This window comes from Colobus angolensis, unplaced genomic scaffold, assembly GCF_000951035.1.
Source record: "Colobus angolensis palliatus isolate OR3802 unplaced genomic scaffold, Cang.pa_1.0 Scaffold361, whole genome shotgun sequence".
Classification (NCBI taxonomy): Eukaryota; Metazoa; Chordata; class Mammalia; order Primates; family Cercopithecidae; genus Colobus; species Colobus angolensis.
The window spans coordinates 1,561,571-1,580,679 of record NW_012116944.1 but is presented as its reverse complement, the minus strand read 5'-3'; the positions used below and the strand labels follow the sequence as shown (position 1 = coordinate 1,580,679).

The window sequence follows — 19,109 nt, the reverse complement described above, 5'->3', positions numbered from 1 at the left end:
TCAGTATACAATTCAAAAGCTACCACTGGAAGTCATTGAGCAAAGCAAAGATTAGTACCCTTGATATAGTCGAGAATCTAGTTTCTAGCGTAACTAACAAAACTGAAGTTAGAGAATAAAGGAATTTTCCATGGTGCCCAGTGGATAAAAATAATCCGGGGCCAAAAACAGAAACTTAAGACATATAATTTTGTCATCCAAAAATGATTCTCTCCCCCTCAACGTTAATGCCACACCTGTCCTCCAAGCTATGTGAACTTACATAATTTAGCTTTAATACTTCAGTTTAGTCTTTAAATCTGTAAAATATTACATTATTTGCAGGCGTATTAAATTATCAGGTGTCTAAATGATTAAATTTTTACCTCCTAAACATTCTATTGTGACATTTTCTAGGGTTGTCTTCCTCTTGTGTTGATGTTTGATATGAAGGAAGAAATTGAAGTAGATCCACAGTTCATTGCGCAGTTGATGGAACAGCTTGATGTCTTCATCAGTATTAAACCAAAGCCCAAACAGCCAAGCAAGGTTGGTTCAGAGTCTAGACCCAGAGAATTATGTATCATATCATATGCTGTATAATTTTATTTTGCATACAAGTATGTATTTGCATATACTTGAAACTATTACTCTATACAGGTTGAATATCCCCAATCCAGAATGCTCCAGAAGCTAAATCTTTTTGAGCGCTGACATGACAGTCAAAGGAAATGCTCATTGGAGCATTTAAGATTTTGGACCTTAATATTAGGGATGCCCAACCAGTGCAGATATTCCTAAATCCCTCAAAACCCCAAATCTAAAACACTTCTGGTCCCAAGCATTTCAGATAAGGGATACTCAACTTATATATGTCATTATATATTTAGTTATCTAATATAAATTTGTGACAGTATTCATTATAGATCATCATTTTCTTTATATATGTGTTGGTTTTGGGAGTCCATTTAGAGTAACCATTATTTTTCCATATTTAAATGAGAAGGAAAGAACATTTGTTCTTAATTTGGAATCTGGTAACTTGAGGCTTTACTAAGTTACCCGAGAGTTGATAAGGCTACTTACATGTTGTGTGTGTATGTGTGTGTGTGTGTGTGTGTTTGTGTACATGCCCAGTGTAATTCAGAAATTGTTTAGACTACTTACTGTATGCCATCTCCTGCGCAACCTGGAGAGTTAAAGAAGAGATACCTGTGCTTTTTCGTAAATACTTGAAGGACTGAACTGTCTCAAGTTCAGCGTTCTTGGAACCTCTCCTCGGAGTGTTGTAAAATTTCAGTAACTACATGTAGAGTAAAAATTTAACGGAATAATTTTTTTTTTTTTTGAGACAGGGTCTCACTTCTTTGGCCAGGCTAGAGTACAGTGGTACGATCATGGCTCACTGCAACCTCGACTTCCTGGGCTCAGGTGGTTCTCCCACCTCAGCCTCCCAAGTAGCTGGGACCACAGGAATGTGCCACCACACCTGGCTAGTTTTGTATTTTTTGTAAAAATGGGATTTGGCCATGTTTCCCAGGCTGGTCTTGAACTCCTGAGCTCAAGCAATCCAACCACCACGGCCTCCCAAAGTGCTGGGATTACAGGTGTGAGTCACTGTGCCCAGCCCAGAATAAATCTTTTATTAAGTACTAGTAAGAATGAGGAAGGAGGACTATTTCTACATTAGAATTGTTGTTTAAACTAGCACAGCCACTTTGAAGAGCAATTTGTGATCATCCCATTATTCTAAAATATTGATTCCCCTACCTGCAGCAGTTCTACTTCTGATTATACTCTGAAAACAGGAGTCAACACGAGAATGGTGTTGAGTAAAAAATGTATGTTGTATCATAGTATGTATTCAATGGCAGCATTTTTGTGTATATATATGTCTATACATTTTTAAGTACAAAGCATTGTCTAGAAGGATGCACACAAAAATCATGATGAGTTGCCTTTGGGGCAATAGAAAGGAAAATGGAATAAAGTAAACAAGGGAAATGTTCTCTTTATTTAACAAAAATCAGAAACAAGAAAATAACACCATTTTAAAATCTTGAAACTATAAATCTTATATGTATAGAATGGTGTATATATAAGTACTTTATATAATTTGGTATGTGTAAATAATGTGGTAATTGCTGTCCAACTGAAGAAAAATGATCTTGCCTTCTCCAAAAGAAAACTTTAAAGGAAAAGATAGCATTGATTCTAAGTGAACTTGATATAGTGAGTTTAAAGTTAGGGAACAGGACATTAATTTTATGTATCGTGAAGCTTCATGTGTGACTAATTTGAGTTGACCAGAGTCACTGTAGATCCCAGGACTAAAAGATAAAGATAGGAGAGACATTACAGGGCTTGTGCATATTAAGATGGACAGGCAGAAGAATTCCAGGAGTTCAGTAAGAAATTAGCAGAAGTCAGAGAAAAATAGATTGTAAATGAGAACTTCAAAGCCTTGCAGCATCCCAGGACCATTTAATTATGCCCAGATGGCCCCCATTCTAACTCTGCTTTAACTACTTCCTCAGCCACGATTTTTGATTTGTTTTTTGGTCCATTGAGGGCTTTCCCCTTTGAGTTCACATTTCAAATTTTCTAGATGAGTCCATTGAGGAAGAAAAATTATTTATTATTTAGAATTCTTTTACCATACGCTTTGTCATAGATATGTCACCAGTGAGGAATAGTCAGTCATACTTCAAGGTCTGTTAGCTAACTAGTAAACCGTAAATGTCAAACATAAGTGATGATGATTATGCAGTTTATATGTGGTCACAAGTTTGATTTGGTATGTAATGACAAGATGCAAGGGGGAAGCCTTAGTGTAAAGATGAGAGGCTATAAAAAGGGAACCCAAGTTCCCATCCTCTTGCTGCCCCTTCACAGCTATGCCATGACCTTGGCTAAATCCCTTAACTTCACTGAATATGAATAATGATTCCCATTCTATGAGGTTTTGCTGAGAATGGGAACATATATGCAGCTGCTATCAGCTCCTGGAACCCAGAACATGCCCAATAAATGGTAACTAATAATTTAGGGTTTTACCAGAAGGTGTAAACTTAAGCACTAAGTGGTTAGAATTTGCAGATGATTTAAAAGCAGCATTGATATGTCCCTGAGTGGAATTCTTATTAGCGTATTCATTTTCCACCTCCCTCCCCTCCCCCATTCATTGTAGACTACTTGCATGTCACTTTTTTTCCCCCATTATGTGTTTCCATAGTCTGTGATTGTGAAAAGTGTTGAGCGAAATGCCTTAAATATGTATGAAGCAAGGAAATGTCTCCTCGGACTTGAAAGCAGTGGGGTTACCATAGCAACCAGTCCATCCCCAGCATCCTGCCCTGCCGGCCTGGCATGTCCCAGCCTGGATATCTTAGCTTCAGCAGGCCTTGGACTCACTGGACTAGGTATACAATTTATTATTACAGCACGTCTCAGTCACTGGGGAAATGCTTATATGGTTCCCTTTCTTTCTACCATTTGGGTCTACATTTAAAGGCTATTTTTTTTTTCCTTTGGGCTCTAAGATCAGGTGAAAAGCCATACAACCTGAATCAATCCATTTTGGGATTTCTTAGTCTCTGTGGATTTGTTACCCAGATTCTTCCCATGTTTGCATAAATAATCAAGGTCTGACTATTTTATTTTCAGTGGCTGTGTTGGTTCTAAATTAAGAATGCCATTGAGATTGAAGTAAGCATGCTGACTGTAATTTATGTTTGTTCTCTCTTGCATTTGCAATATTGCCGTCAGTCCCTAGAGATAAAGATTATCCAGTTTGCTTTTTAAAAAGTAATTGCAAATCTGTATGAGGGGTGGCGAGGGGGGTGAAAATAAGTAGAACCTGTATCTCCAGTGGTTAGGCCTGCCTTACCCAGACACAAAGGAAATCTAGTCTGAGGTCAGACCTGTATTTCTGTCTAACGTGAGGAACAGAAAGTAGAAGAATGAACAAACATCATCATCTCAGAGCTTTAGTTAAGAAAGTAGAATGAGCCGCTTAATAGTCATGGTGATATTTATGTCCTCATCTATGGATTGCTATTTTATAGGCTGAAGTTGGTTGCTGTATTACAGTTTTGCTAGATTCCCTTCTTTCTTGCACATTTCTCAGTTGCATTTGTTTTTCTTAATCAGTACTCCTAGCAAATCATCCTGGGGCATTCAGTGTTGATTTGAGACAAAAAAGAATACTCTCAGCAGTCTTTAACATTTTTTTTTTCTAATAGCTATTCTTACTTTTAACTTTTAAGAAATTTAATACTCTTATATGATTGATTTTTCAAGTAGCCCTGCCTAGACATCATTAAAGAAAGATTTTTTTTTTTTTTTATCTTGGCCCCTAATCTACCAAAGTTGTTCCTTCCACTGGGACCTGAACAGACATAATAACATAGCAATGACTGTGAGTCAGGAAAGGCCAATTAGGTAACTTAGCAGGAACCGAGTTCATCCTGCACTAGAGAGAAAACAAGTGAGCAAAGATTCAGTAACCGAGTTTTTAGAATGTTTTCATTATTATACCTATCCTGTTATACTTTATGCTTTATATGTATTCCTGGAAACTTGTATACAAATCCACATTTCATTCCAGAACATATTTTAAATGCCCAAAGGAAAATTTCATTATTTAAATCAAGCATTGACTCCTTACAACAACAAAAAAAACAGCATTTTTTTCTGAGAAAATGTTCATCATTGAGATGGAGCCCAGAGAATTCATGTATATGTTTTGAGATACATTTAGGAACTGTTCTGATAGCCTACCCTATCTGTAACGGGGACAAATAGGAAATCTACCTTACCACAGGAAAGCATTCCCTAGTTGCTGCTACATGTGAGTAGTTTGAAAAGGGTTTGTTTGTAAGCAGATGACAAATGAGTTATGCAGAAGAATAAAAATGAGTCTCCGCTTGAGCAGCATTTTGTTCATCCTGGGTAGCTGACATGAATGCAAAGCACCTGGTGATGTTCAGTGACCCTAACTGCTATCCTGGTCTGGGCACACCTATCTTCCATTTTCTGATAGCAACTGTTTGTGGATAAGCTGCTTCCTCGCTTAGAGCTCTATGATGCAAAATTCATGTGAATATTTGAAAGAAAATCTGTCATCCATATTTTATATTTGGAAAGTATCAGATTATATCATTGTGCATTACCAATGGCAATATTCGTGCCATGTCTATTTTAAAATCTTAAATTTATGTGAATTGACTTTATATATTCATTTATTACAGGTCTTTTGGGACCCACCACCTTATCTCTGAACACTTCAACAACCCCAAACTCACTCTTGAATGCTCTTAATAGCTCAGTCAGTCCTTTGCAAAGTCCAAGTTCTGGTACACCTAGCCCCACATTATGGGCTCCCCCACTTGCTAATACTTCAAGTGCCACAGGTCAGTATCATTTAAGTATATTCCAAGGTGTGTATTCTTAGGTGTTACCAGTCTTTTAAATAAAATTTACTAATGACTCAGTTTTCTTAGGGCAAAATTAGGGTTCAAAGCACACTCCATTGAAACAGAAATTCCCTGATATGTCAATTAGTTAAAATGAAGCACAGCAGAGCAGTTTGAGTTTTTCATACAAGTGAAATACCATCTTCAGATCTGATAAGCAGACCTGGTAGTTAGGTTCTAGTTAGAGTAACTTGCTGGTAGTAATGTACATCTGTACAATGAGAGGGTTAGATAAAACATTCTCTATGGTGTTGTCCCATTTTAACACTCTTTTGTGTTTTTACAGTAAATAGTACCTCTGTTTATGGAGGTGTCAAAATTGAATTCTTTCCTGAACTTGCAGCAACAAAAAATGATGTTTTTATTGTTAATAAAAATAATAGTTGAATCTTTTCTTCCTAATATCTGTCATCATAAAATGTTGTTGTAGGTTTTTCTCCTATACCACACCTTATGATTCCATCTACTGCCCAAGCCACATTAACTAATATTTTGTTGTCTGGAGTGCCCACCTATGGGCACACGGCTCCATCTCCCCCTCCTGGCTTGACTCCTGTTGATGTCCATATCAACAGTATGCAGACCGAAGGCAAAAAAATCTCTGCTGCTTTAAATGGGCATGCACAGGTAATGGCTTTCTGCTAGAATGTGTGTGTGATCTCTGCTGTTTGTAAGAGATAAACCCCTGGTAAAGTTAAAATATGTTTAAACTTTCACCTAAAATGAGTTTTATTTATTTTTTGCAACTTTTATTTTAGGTATAGGGGGCACATATGCAGGTTTGTTACATGGGGAAATAGCATATTTAACCCACCTTGAGTTAGTTTTTATATATGGTGAAAGGAAGGGGTCTGGTTTCATTCTTCTGTATATGGCTAGCCAGTTTTCCCAGCGCCAGTTATTGAACATGGATTCCTTTCCCTATTGCTTGTTATTGCCAACTTTATTGACGATCAGATGGTTGTAGGTGTGCAACTTTATTTCTGGATTCTCCATTCTGTTCCCTTGGTCTATATGTCAATTTTTTTTATGCCAGTACTATGCTGTTTGGTTTCTGTAGCCTTGTAGTATAGTTTGAAGTTGGGTAGTTTGATGCCTCTAGCTTTATTCTTTTTGCTTAAGATTGCTTTGGCTATTTGGGCTCTTCTTTGGTACCATATGAGTTTTAGAATAGTTTTTTCTATTTCTGGGAAAAATGATGTTTGTAGTATGATAGGAATAGCATTGAATCTGTATATTACTTTGGGCAATATGGCCAGTTTAATGATATTGAGTCTCCTGATCCCTGAGAATGGGATGTTTTCCATTTATCACCTATGATTTCTTTCAGCAATGTTTTGTAGTTCTCCTTGTAGATAGCTTTCATCTCCTTGGTTAGAAGTATTCCAGAGTGGTTTTCTTTTTTTGTGGCTGTTATAAATGGGATTGTGTTCTTGATTAGACTCTCTGTAAAATTGTGACCATATTTGTATGTTATTTTCTATTGTTATTTAGTCTCCAAATATAAAATATGGTGCAATATCCACTTCATCACTTGGAGAAAAAGTGCTGAGTGCAAATCACAGTGATCCATCCATCCAGACAAGTGGGTCTGAGCAGACATCTCCCAAATCAAGCCCCACTGAAGGTCGGGAACTGTATCCTTCTGAAATTCATTTTGGTTTGTTATTTGGAAAAAGGAGGTTGTAGAGAGTCTATGCAGTGATTTTGAGTTGGTTTTGCCAAACAGCTATGATTCATCCTACCTCAATTATGTGGAAAGACAACATCCTGAATAAAATTTCAAAGAGAATGGTGAAAGATTAACTGAAAAGCACTTTCCACAGAAAGAATCATTTCCCCATTACATTGTAAGTTCCTGAATTAAAGTGAAGGTAATTGTGTAGCAGAAAAGCATCAACTTACTAAATGTGAGATATATATCTATATATAGGGAGATATATTTCCCCCAAGTAGAGTATCTTTTTATAACCTTTTTACCCTTCCCCCCAAATCTTTAAAATATATAAATATATGCGGGTCTTCTCTTCAAATTGAGTTTTGTGACAACCTGAACTTGTTAAGGGTTCTCTTTGCAGATGAAAGAGGTCTCCGTCAGGTTAATCATGTCTCCATAGAGTAGGGTTCTCATTTGTTTCCATTGCAGATAATTGTCAGTTGGAAGGTGATGTTGTTTAGGTGTTTCCCTTTTTTTCTTCTCCTCTGCAGGTTGTAACGATGCTTTTGTTGAAGTAGGCATGCCTCGAAGTCCTTCCCATTCTGGGAGTGCTGGTGACTTGAAACAGATGCTGTGCTCCTCCAAGGTTTCCTGTGCCAAAAGGCAGACCGTGGAACTACTGCAAGGCACGAAAAACTCACACTTACAGTATGTATTTTAATCTTAGAAGAGTCCTTGATTTTTTGAAATGATGTATATTTGTTCTCAACTCTATAGTTAGTACTCTTGGATTCAAGTCATGTTTGATCTCATCCATGGGTGTTTTCATTTTATCTTTTAAAAAAATATTAAGGAATAATATCTGATAATTTTCACCCTTCTCTTTCTTCTCGGTAGTCCCTTCCCCATTTAATGAATTGATTTATATCTGTGTCCTTTAAACCATCTGTATTACTCTGAAACTGTAGCATTCTCTCTGCTCTTCAGTAATCAGCAGGGCCATTTTTATTCTCTGATTTTTGCTGTTAGAAATTTTCCCACTGTGAATCCTCTTTCATTTGGCTTTGAATTTCTTTCTTATGTGGCTCTTTTTTCCCAAGGTAGTTAATTGCAAACTTTTAAATAAATGCTTGACATTATCATGACTTTGTTTATTCCAAATCATTTTGGTTATAAATACATCAGTTGTATTAAATATTAAATATAACTCTTCCTTACCATAGCACAGTTAAAGTGTGTCATCCTTACTCTTTTTTTTTTTTTCTCCATGTATTTTGGGCAGTTTCTACATTGTAAGGTTTTGTTCCCACCTATTCCGTCCACCTGATTTCCTCTGCTGTCTTATTAGTTCCTGGTATACCGTTCTAGAGTGTCTTTATGCAAAGATTAGCATACATCATTTTATTTCTTCCCATTCTTACTAAAATCCATTTTCCTTTATAAACTCTTTGGTCAATCATTATTACCCACTGTTGTCCAGTTCTCCTTTAACTGTGTTTTTCTTTACATGGTGCTGATACCCTAAATTAATGTTGTTATAGACTAGAGAAACAGTTTTACTTTCTTGAAACTATTGAAGTGTTTAAAATAGATACCCATTATTGTCATCACTGAGTGTGTTCTGAATCTTCTCATCATCCTCTTCTGGGTTAAACTGAAGCCTCCAGAAAGATCTCCCTGCCTCCAGTCTTTTATTAGCTTGATCTATCCTTTATTTTGCTCCAGCCATTTATTTTCGAAAACAAGTCTAATCTTGTCACACTGTGGCTTCAAATCCACCAGTGGTCTGTGTTGCATGCTTCCTTTCTTTTTCTTATGCTCTTCCTTCTGATTTGCTGTTTTCCTGGCCTTTGGCACCAGACAGCTTGCAGATGCTCTTAAGTTCCCAGTTCAAATGTCCTTTGTGTAGCCTCTGTCAACTTTTGTCAAGCAAAGTTCACCGTCCCTTTTTTTGTATTCCAAAAGTGCTTTTCTAAATTCCTCTAAATTCCCTTGGCACAGCAGCTGAATAGTTGAACAAATAAAATCATGAATGAATAAACAAACCAGTTCTTGATTGATATTGCAATCCCTATTTTATTTGAGCTTAAGATGCAGTTAGATTTGAACCTGTGGTGTATGCATTCTGTACATACCATGTGTTGTTATTCACGTATTTGCTGCTCATTGTAAGAAGCACTTTTATGTTCTGCCTGTCCCCCTCGACAGACTTTGAAGAATATTTATTTATCTGCTACATTTATTTGTTACCAATATCATATACATATTTCATACACATGAACTGGATCATCTGCATGCCTTCAAATTGACGGGATCTCTGTTTAGACTTTGCATGCTTGAATCATTGATATCTCCTTGATGTATAAAAATTAGAAATCTTGTCTGTACATCTGTTCCATCTATGTCATATGCAGTATACCACATATACTGTATATATTGTGTTTGAATGTGCATCGTGAAATAGTTTCAAGTTTTACCCCTACAGTCAGAGTGTCCGATTTCAAATTCCATCTCTACCAGTCACATTAGAGGTATGATCTTGGACAATGTACTTCCCTCATCCGCTAGTGGGGATAACAATAGTACCTGTGTCATAGCATTGTTGTGAGGATTAAATGAGAGAATACATGTTAATAGCTGATGGTGATAAACATGCATAGTAAATGTGGCACATAGGAAACATTCAGTACATTTGTATATATAGTGAAGTGTTAAATTCTACACTTTTATTTCACAGCAGCACTGACAGGTTGCTCTCAGACCCTGAACTGAGTGCTACCGAAAGCCCTTTGGCTGACAAGAAAGCTCCAGGGAGTGAGCGCGCTGCAGAGAGGGCAGCAGCTGCCCAGCAAAACTCCGAAAGGGCCCACCTTGCCCCACGGTCATCATACGTCAACATGCAGGTAATGGTAATACAATAGGAAAGCCATTCAAATGTCACATGTTTGGGTTCTGGTATGGAGAATTCAGTGAGTGTTCAGCAGTAGTGCAGAAATCAGGTTTTCCCTCTCTGCTACATTCAAAATGAAATTTAAATTTATAGGTAGCAGTTAGTTTGCTATAAACATTAAAAATGAAAAGCAGTATTTAGCTTAAGTGAGAATTCTTTAAAGTATATTTAAAATGGTGCAGAATGGTCTGTGTCACTATCTTATGCAAATAACATTATTCATATGTTACTTAAAAAAATTTTAAATGAGTTTGCAGGACTGCATTTCTAAGTATTATTGCTTCATGACATAGTCTTGGATAAAGAGATATACTATTTTCTATGTAATGAACATGATAAATGTGTTTGGTGCCATTTAAAGATAGTTATGAGAATAACTAATGTGGAGTGTTCTTTGAAAGCAGATGATGAATATTATTGATATTGTTGGTTCACAGATGTTTCATAATTAAAAAAACAACTTCCTTTAAATAATTTTTATGATTAAACAACTTCCTCAATAGGAACTTGCCATGTATCCATTTTCAAACTATTAGGCTAATTACTCAGAATAGACTGTTGACCATGAAAATGCAGAAATATGATTTCTGTATAGATGACAATATGAAAAATAAGGACATTGTGCTTTGTGCTTTTAGAGATGTCTGTAAACATTTGATGTCAGACCAGAATTGCTGAGTAGACTTACCTATTTTATCTTTCACCACCAAAAAAGAGGAAGAACGTTCCACAATATCCTAGAAACAGAAAAGCTGTCATAGATGTGTCAAAGAAATTAATTCATGGAGCTAAACTATATTACTTTAATTCCAGTGCAATCTTCAGTTTAGTCCTCCTTGTCTGTTTTTTAATCCTTTGCATTGGAACATTTTCCTAAGTTTTTCTATGAATTTTTTTTTTAAATAAAATCCATGGCCTTTATAATAAGACATTTAAGGCCAGGCACGGTGGCTCACGCCTATAATCTCAGCACTTTCGGAGGCCCAGGCAGGTGGATTGCTTGAGTCCTGGAGTTTGAGACCAGCCTGGACAACATGGCGAAACCCTATCACTACAGAATAATTCTAAAAAATGAACCGGGCATGGTGGCATGCACCTGTAGACCCAGCTACTTGGAGGCTGAGGTGGGAGGATCACCTGAGCCTGGGAGGCAGAGTTTGCTGTGAGCCAGGATTACACCATTGTACTCTAGCCTGGGAGACAGAGCGAGACCCTGTCTCAAAAAGTAAAAATAAATAAAATAAAAAAGACATTTATTACATTTTCTCTGGTGGATGTATTTTCAGTTAATATGAATTACAATGTATTTAAGAAATATCAAATCCCCTTTATAATCTTTTAACGGTTTTTGTCTTGTGGTTCTTGTCACCTTTTCCATCAAATTTATACCGCAGTGAACCAATTTCTTGTTTCTTTCTCTTAGGATGGATGAGCATGTTCTTAATGTTTGAGTTTTAGCCTAACTAGATGTATCTATATTGTTAGTGAACAGTTAACTCTTAAAATCGCTAAGAAATCAATGATAATATTCACTGAGCATTGACAGAGAGAAAGATTGAAAATTTCCCTGATTTCCTTGGCTGAAAATGATCTCTATCTCCTGATTGCTCTTGGAGTGCTATATCCCCAGCTCTCTTTTTATACTTATCTCAGTTTCTAATTTACTTTATAGTTATTTCTCTTTCCTAACCCTTCTAACACTCCAAGTCAGCCAGGTGCGGTGGCTCACACCTGTAATCCCAGAATTTTGGGAGGCCAAAGTGGGCAGATCACCTGAGGTTGGAATGTTGAGACCATCGACCATCCTGGCCAACATGGCAAAACCCTGTCACTACTAAAAATATAAAAATTAGCCAAGCGTGGTGGTGGGTGCCTGTAGTCCCAGCTACTTGGGAGGCCAAGACAGAAAAATAGCTTGAACCCGAGAGGTGGAGGTTGCAGTGACCTAATATTGCACCACTGCCCTCCAGCCTGGGCAACAGAGCAAGACTCTGTCTTAAAAAAAAAAAAAACTGCAAGTCCTCAAGGCTGTTTTGATTCGTTGTTGTATTCTTCCACAAAGCTGAGCATAGTCTCATTAACCAGTAGGCCCTCAATGAATATTTGTTGAACAAATAAAGTTAGATTCTCTGTATACCTTGCCTTTAGGCATTAATAATTAAAAATTGATTTTAACTCCCAATGCCATTTTAGTCCTAGGATCTAAAAACTTCATCAAAAATATTATCTAAAAATCTGGCTTTCCTGATACATGGCTATGGTTTTAGTTATCACATGTCCTTGTTTGTCTGGGACAGCCCCTATTTACTTTTATTATCCTGGCCTAATTGTTATTCACAGCACATTTCACCTTCAGAAATGTCCTGTTTCAGACCATAGATTATATAGGTACCTTATATATGATGGTATGGTCTTTCTGGTTAAAGAGCTCTTGCCAGTTGGCTGTTGGTTCTTCTGGTAGGCTTTTGAGACATGCTTACATCAAGTTTTAGCTAGTTCCTAAATTGGAGAGTTGATAACTCTCAGAAAAGATTTGAAATGTAGCTGTATCTGCACTACTTTCTTCAAAATGATCTATCTCGGTCCTCACATAGACTTGACTACATCATAGTTATTCATTCAGTTTTAATGGAATGAATCAATGGTGCTATCCTAGCCCTGTGCAATAAACGGTAACTAGGTTTAATTTTATGGCATTGCTTAATGTCATTATAAATTAAAGTTAGACATCTGCCATTTATCTCACTTCAAAAGCAAAGACTATGCCAGTTAGGTTAAATAATTTCTTAAGGTATCTTGACATCATACCATTTCAGGCCATGCTTACCTAAATGAAGAGGGGATTTTTGAGACCCTAAAGTGGCCAATAGATACAGGACAGCATTTTGGAAATGTATTCTTTCAAAACTTGCATTATTATTATTAGGCTGTTCACTATACTCTAGCAGACATTGGCTCTGGAGTGTTAGGTATTTATGGTAAATACGATTTTTTTTTCTTTTTTTAAGGAAAAATTCTAACTCTTAAAGTCAGAAGTGGTAGTTTATTATTACTCATTAATTAGTGTTGGAAGCATGTTTAAACTTACAGACTTACCTTGGATTTCTGTGACATTATTGTGCAAAGCTTGGTGTATGCCTCAGGCAGATTCTTGGAACACAGTCAAAACCTTTGTTCTCTAACCATGGCATGACATTTGGAGAGACTGTCAATAAAGGCATTTTCTGTTTCATTTTCAGGCATTTGACTATGAACAGAAGAAGCTATTAGCCACCAAAGGTATATGATACACTAATGACTTACACTTGACTGTTTTTTAGTATAAGCATAAATGTTTTTTGAGTACTCATGGTGAATTGAGAACTTGAAAACTCATAAAAAGAAACCTAGAATATTTGGGTTCAAGTTGCATAAATTCTGCTGAATATATTTTGTTGAATGGTGTATTAAGAAATAACATTCAGTGATAATTTCTTCACAAATGTTCAAAGAAACAACACTTATCATCAGTATTTTATTTAAGAAATGAACTAAACATACCAAGCATTGGTTTTGTTTTGTTTCCAAAGCTATGTTAAAGAAACCAGTGGTGACGGAGGTCAGAACGCCCACAAATACCTGGAGTGGTCTGGGTTTTTCTAAATCCATGCCAGCTGAAACTATCAAGGAGTTGAGAAGGGCCAATCATGTGTCCTATAAGCCCACAATGACAACCACTTACGAGGTTTGTAGAGTCATGTCCTACTCATTCTTCCTGTCTGTTCTCTCATCAAAACAGGACAGTCCTTCCCCCACACTCATTCTTTATGTACCTAAAGGAAAGTGATTAGTGGTGACTTGTTTTTATTTCTATTCCTATAAAGATACTGTTATAAAACTGATGCACTCTTGTGTATTGTGATCTTTTATCTGTATTTTCTCAAAATTGTTGATCAGCTCTTAAAGAGATGTAAATTTGGATGTGTGTTTTTGTTGAGGGTGGGATGTGTCATAAATGATAAGCATAGGGCTGAGATTAAGCAAAAGGCAGATGTAACATTCCATAAAAATGTATAAAGAGTCCTTTTATCCAAAGGTTTCACTAGCAAGGTCACCATAGGGGGAAAAGGCAAATATTCAACAAAAATAGGTTTTCAGATATGAGTTAAAAATTCAGTGTGCTCAGATGTGCCAAGAACACAGCAAGAAGTATCTCAAACAAGTGCTCCAAAATTTTTATGTTTCCCAGATGTTGGCCGCCCTGCTCGGGGTGAGACTGGGAAGCTGGCATTCCTACCATATGGAAGGGATGGAGAGTTCCATACTCCACAGCCAGGCTACACGTGATTCACCAAGCAGGCCTTTTCCATTTCAAAGTATCAGATTTTGGCTCTAAGTCTTTGGGAGTGGGGTGGGGCTTGAGAGAGCGTGCACATGTGCACGATGCTGGGAGACTGTACAAACCCAAACATGGATGAAAATGATCAAGAGTCACAGTGTTCAACCAGAGAGAGCACTGTAGGCCAAAAAAACAAATATTGGTTAAGGGTTTCATAATTGTTAGTCTAATAACTGGTGTTTGTAGACTGACCTTTTCTCCACCCATTTTCTTTGTAATAAATTAAGCTCTTGATGAAACACAAAAGCAAACATGCTGCTTTTTTTTCTTTGTCTCTTTTGAGTAAGTGAAAAAGAAAATACTATTGAAATACTAAAAGAAAGAGTCTCCTGTGAATTTCATTGTCAGAGTTATAGTAGCAGCCTGGCAGGCTGTAGTTTTTAAAGATTGAAGTTACCTTCAGCAGCAGAATGTAGGAACCATTATGAAAAATGTTGAGGCTCTAGGAGGTACACTCTTCTTTCTTCCATTATAACACAGAGAGAAAATAAGCATCTCCTTTTGTTAGCAGGGACCATGAAACTGCTGTGCTCATTCTTAGAGTTTCACCTGATGCACAGTATGGCTGTTCCTTTCAGCCCGTCCTTGCTTTTGACAGAGTCAAGTGTGCTAGGTTGACTGTGTTCCGATAGTTTCACAGATGAAGTATTTACCTTAGAAATGCTCACTCAGTTCTGCTTTCTAAGACCAACAGTAGGACAAGTTGAAAATGGTGTTCATTTCAGTAATGGAGTGGTCAGGTGCAGGGTTCTGATCACCACCACTGACCAGATGTATAGCTTAGCGAGTGATTTCAGTCATCTGAACCATGTCTCATTCAGGTTCTGCTGAGAAGGGCATTGGAGAAGGCATCCAGTGCTTAGCATGGTGTGTTGTCAGTTCTTAGTGATACTATTATTATTATTATTTTTTTTTTTTTGACACGGAGTCTCGCTCAGCCACCCTAAGCTGCAGTGCAGTGGCACGATCTCAGCTCACAGCAATCACCATCTCCCAGGTTCAGGCAATTCTCCCATCTCAGCTTCCCGAGTGGCTGGGATTACAGGCACCCGCCATCATGCCTGGCTAATTTTTGTATTTGAGTAGAGATAGAGTTTCACCATGTTGGCCAGGCTGATCTTGAACCGACCTCAGGTGATCCGCCCACCTCAACCTCCCAAAGTGCTAGGATTACAGGCGTGAGTCTCACTCTGTCACACAGGCTGGAGTGCAGTGGCGTGATCTGGCCTCACTGCAACCTGTGCGTCCTGGGTTCAAGTAGATGGGATTACAGGCACGCACCACAACGCCCAGCTAAGTTTTGTATTTTTTTTTCTTTTTTAGTATACACAGGGTTTCATCATGTTGGCCAGGCTAGTCTCAAACTCCTGACCTCAAGTGATCTGCCCACCTCGGCCTTCCATAGTGCTAGGATTACATGTGTGAGGTTCTTTTAAATTTTTAAAATTCTTTTCATTTTTAAATTTTAATCTATTTACTTATTCATTTTAAGACCAGTTTATGAGACTGGCTAATCTTTGTATTTTTGGTGGAGTCTAGATTTCACCATGTTGGCTGGTCTCAAACTCCTGGGCTCAAGCAGTCCACCTGCCTCGGCCTCCCAAAGTGCTGGAATTACAGGAGTGAGCTACCACACCTGGCCAGTTCTTACTGATATTGAGTGGCTATTACTGTTTTCAGTGGAGGACTTACTTTATCCTGAAGAAAACCAAGGGCTTGCTGAAAGATGCAATTATGTTTATGAATGCTCGTTGATGGAAGTATTTCTGCACACTCAACTTAGTTATTTTTTTTATATTCAAAGGAATATCTTAGGGTATTATATGAACACATAAGAATTTAAGATAATAGTAGTAATTATCTTAAATCACATTCATTTAGTTCATCCACAATTTTATTCAATCCCCGCAAACTCCTAGTAAGGAAAGGGGCCCAGAATGGCTAAGTGTCTTACTCAAGGTTACTTATACTCCTCTTCCTAATGATTTAACCCAAGAGAGTCCATAACAAAGAGTGGTGTGTAACTGATCTAGAGCCATGTTGCCATAGTTTTATGAACGTAAGAATCACTCAGAAAGCGTAATAATTCAGACTCTTCTGCTAGGATCTCACTCAAAAGGTAGGGATTGAGAAGCAGGTAATTATTTGCGTTTTCAGCAAGAACCTAGTATAATTGTGATGCACGTGTCCCACAGGAAACACTGCTGTAAAGGGATGTAACCCTATAGGGATAATGGCAGCAATAGGCAGAGGAGCCCAAAAAGCTCTTCTGCTCCAGCACTTGCCCAAGGACAGGTAGATCACAGATCACTTTCTGTGGGCAGAAATGTGCAGGGCCTCTGACAGTATGGTTGAACTTCTTCCTATGGCTTTTCTTGCTTTGGCTATCTTGGGCTAGCCTGCCCCATCATCCTGGCTGGTGTTCACATTGAAATTTGGGAGGGAGAGTGGGTGAGACCTGCTGGATTCCAGCATGGACATTAACCAGGTAATATGCTTTTCTTCACTGCCTCTTTAAGTGCTACTAATGGAAATATATGATCAAGTTTTTTTTTCTTTTTTCTGAATGGTGTTCTAGATTCTCCCTGGTATGTAAGTTAGACTTGAGCTTTTCCTCATGTATCCCAAATTCTTTGAAATGTAAGAAAGGGCCCCTCACATAGCATGGTCTGATTTTCTGCAGCAGTGGCTGTGTGTGTCTTTTCCTTTATTCTTCCATGGCTCAGAAGGATCAGAAATAGGGCATCCAGCGAGTATTGCCTCTATAGATTAGGAAGAGGAGAAGGGCCTGGGGAAAAGTAGAGAGATTTTTATTAAAATAGAGACCACATCTATGCTTATGGCACTAATATTTTTAAGTTGGAGAGTAGCTAAAAAGACCTTCCTTTTTCTTACTTTTTCCTTTTTCAAAAGAAAAATAAAGCCAAATGAACAAGGAGAATGCCGATCTGTAAAAAGAGCAAGCATGTTTGACCAATAGGTCCTGATGGGTGAGGGCTGCTCACTCAGTGTGCCAGGGACCAAATGTTTCCTGCTGTAGCAACTTCGCTTGAGGCAAGAATCTGATACTTCAAACTCTGTATTCAATATTATTGAGAAGCTCAGCTTGAACAATTTCTTCCAGTTTTAGGGCAGCTTTGAGAAATTAATCTATTTCAGAAAGATCCCTTAGATAAGAAGCAGGCACTTTCAAGCTTTTTTTGTTTTCTCCAAGATTCTAAAATATGACTCTGTCCCCTTATATTATATTGGGATACCAAAAGTCAAACAAAAGGCCGCTTTGACCTGCAGTAACTGTGTCACATCAATACAGCTACAAAGAGATTTGGGATTTTCTTTTCCTTTTTGCCACCCATCTCTTAAAAGCATGAGTAATGGTCACATATTCTTGGAGCAAATAAAAACCTGCCCTGAGAATCAAAGATGATTTTCAACTTCTCTAGCACTGATAGTAACGAGGTTGTCCGATTATTTTAAATCTTACAAATCTAGGAGCAGAAATATTAAAGATGTTTTATCAAAGATGTACAAATAATAAAGATGCTTTCATTGGAAATGCCAGTTTTTGGTCTCAGAAAGCTTCATTTCCCTATACCCATTCCCAGAAGTTAGCAAAGGTATCCCATAGTTGTAGGGAAAGGAGTCTTTGAGATTAATTCAATAATTCCACAAATACTAAGCACCTAATGTGTTCCAGACACAATTTTATACACTGGTAATACTGTGCTTGAATACAAGGTTCTTGCTTTTGCTGATGGAGCTTTCTTGTGGGTAGAAGGAAACACAAACTAGAAGGCAGTAGGTAACAAGAGTCTCTGTTACATACGAAACAGAACTGCTTAGGATTGGGTAATCATAAAGCAGACCTTATGAGCAAATGACATTCAAGCTAAAACCTAGATGCCAAGAAAAGGCCATGAAGATCTGGGGAAAGAGTAGTAGGCCAAGAGAACAGCTGGCACAATCTCCCAGAGTCAGAACCAGCCAGTGAGTTCCTGAAGCTGAGGTGGGTAGGGTGGGGGAGCATCAGCATCAGAGAAGAGATTGGAGAGAGGCAGAGGCTGGATTATAGAGCCTGTCAGTTTATGGTAAGGCACAGTGGAAATACGTCACAGGACTTTACACAGAGGCATATTTGTTTTGATTTGCATTTTAAGAAATCAGTCTTGTTGCCTTATGGAAAATGGATTATAGGGGGATAAGCAGCAGGAGTAGAATTAAAATGGCCCTTAAGGAGGCAGTTGGGACATTGTGGAGGTGTATAGAAGTGGGCAGACTTGGGCTATGTTTAGAGATGACACTGATAAACTTGCTGAGCGATTGACTGTGTTGAGGAAAGGAGGAACCAAGGATGACTTTTGGCTGGAGCAGCTGGGTAAGTAGTAGAGTCACTAGTTGGGATATAGGAATTCTGAAAGAATAAGTTTGAGAGTAGCTGATGGGGATAGATAACAACAACTTGGTTTCGAGCACACTGAATTTAAGATGCCTGTCAGGCAGGAAAATGGCAGTGTCAGACTGGCACCTCTATAATTCTAAATTTTTTTCTTTTTTTTTCTTTTTTTTTTTTTGAGACAGAGTCTTACTCTGTTGCCCAGGCTGAAGTGCAGTGGCATGATCTCGGCTCACTGCAACCTCCACTTCCTGGGTTCAAGCAACTCTCCTTCC

The 19,109-nt window shown here is 37.8% G+C and overlaps 1 protein-coding gene across 1 annotated transcript in view; it reads left to right on the top strand.

Annotated features, from left to right (window-relative positions):
* The window catches only part of BICC1 (BicC family RNA binding protein 1), a 324,759-nt gene that overhangs the window by 286,541 nt on the left and 19,109 nt on the right, over nt 1–19,109 (top strand). Inside the window, exons 9-17 of the mRNA XM_011953455.1 lie at nt 397–528; nt 3,215–3,401; nt 5,232–5,393; nt 5,887–6,083; nt 6,951–7,083; nt 7,665–7,821; nt 9,851–10,016; nt 13,303–13,342; nt 13,633–13,787. Of these exons, the coding sequence (XP_011808845.1) occupies nt 397–528; nt 3,215–3,401; nt 5,232–5,393; nt 5,887–6,083; nt 6,951–7,083; nt 7,665–7,821; nt 9,851–10,016; nt 13,303–13,342; nt 13,633–13,787 (1,329 nt within the window). The remainder of the gene's footprint in view (nt 1–396; nt 529–3,214; nt 3,402–5,231; nt 5,394–5,886; nt 6,084–6,950; nt 7,084–7,664; nt 7,822–9,850; nt 10,017–13,302; nt 13,343–13,632; nt 13,788–19,109) is intronic.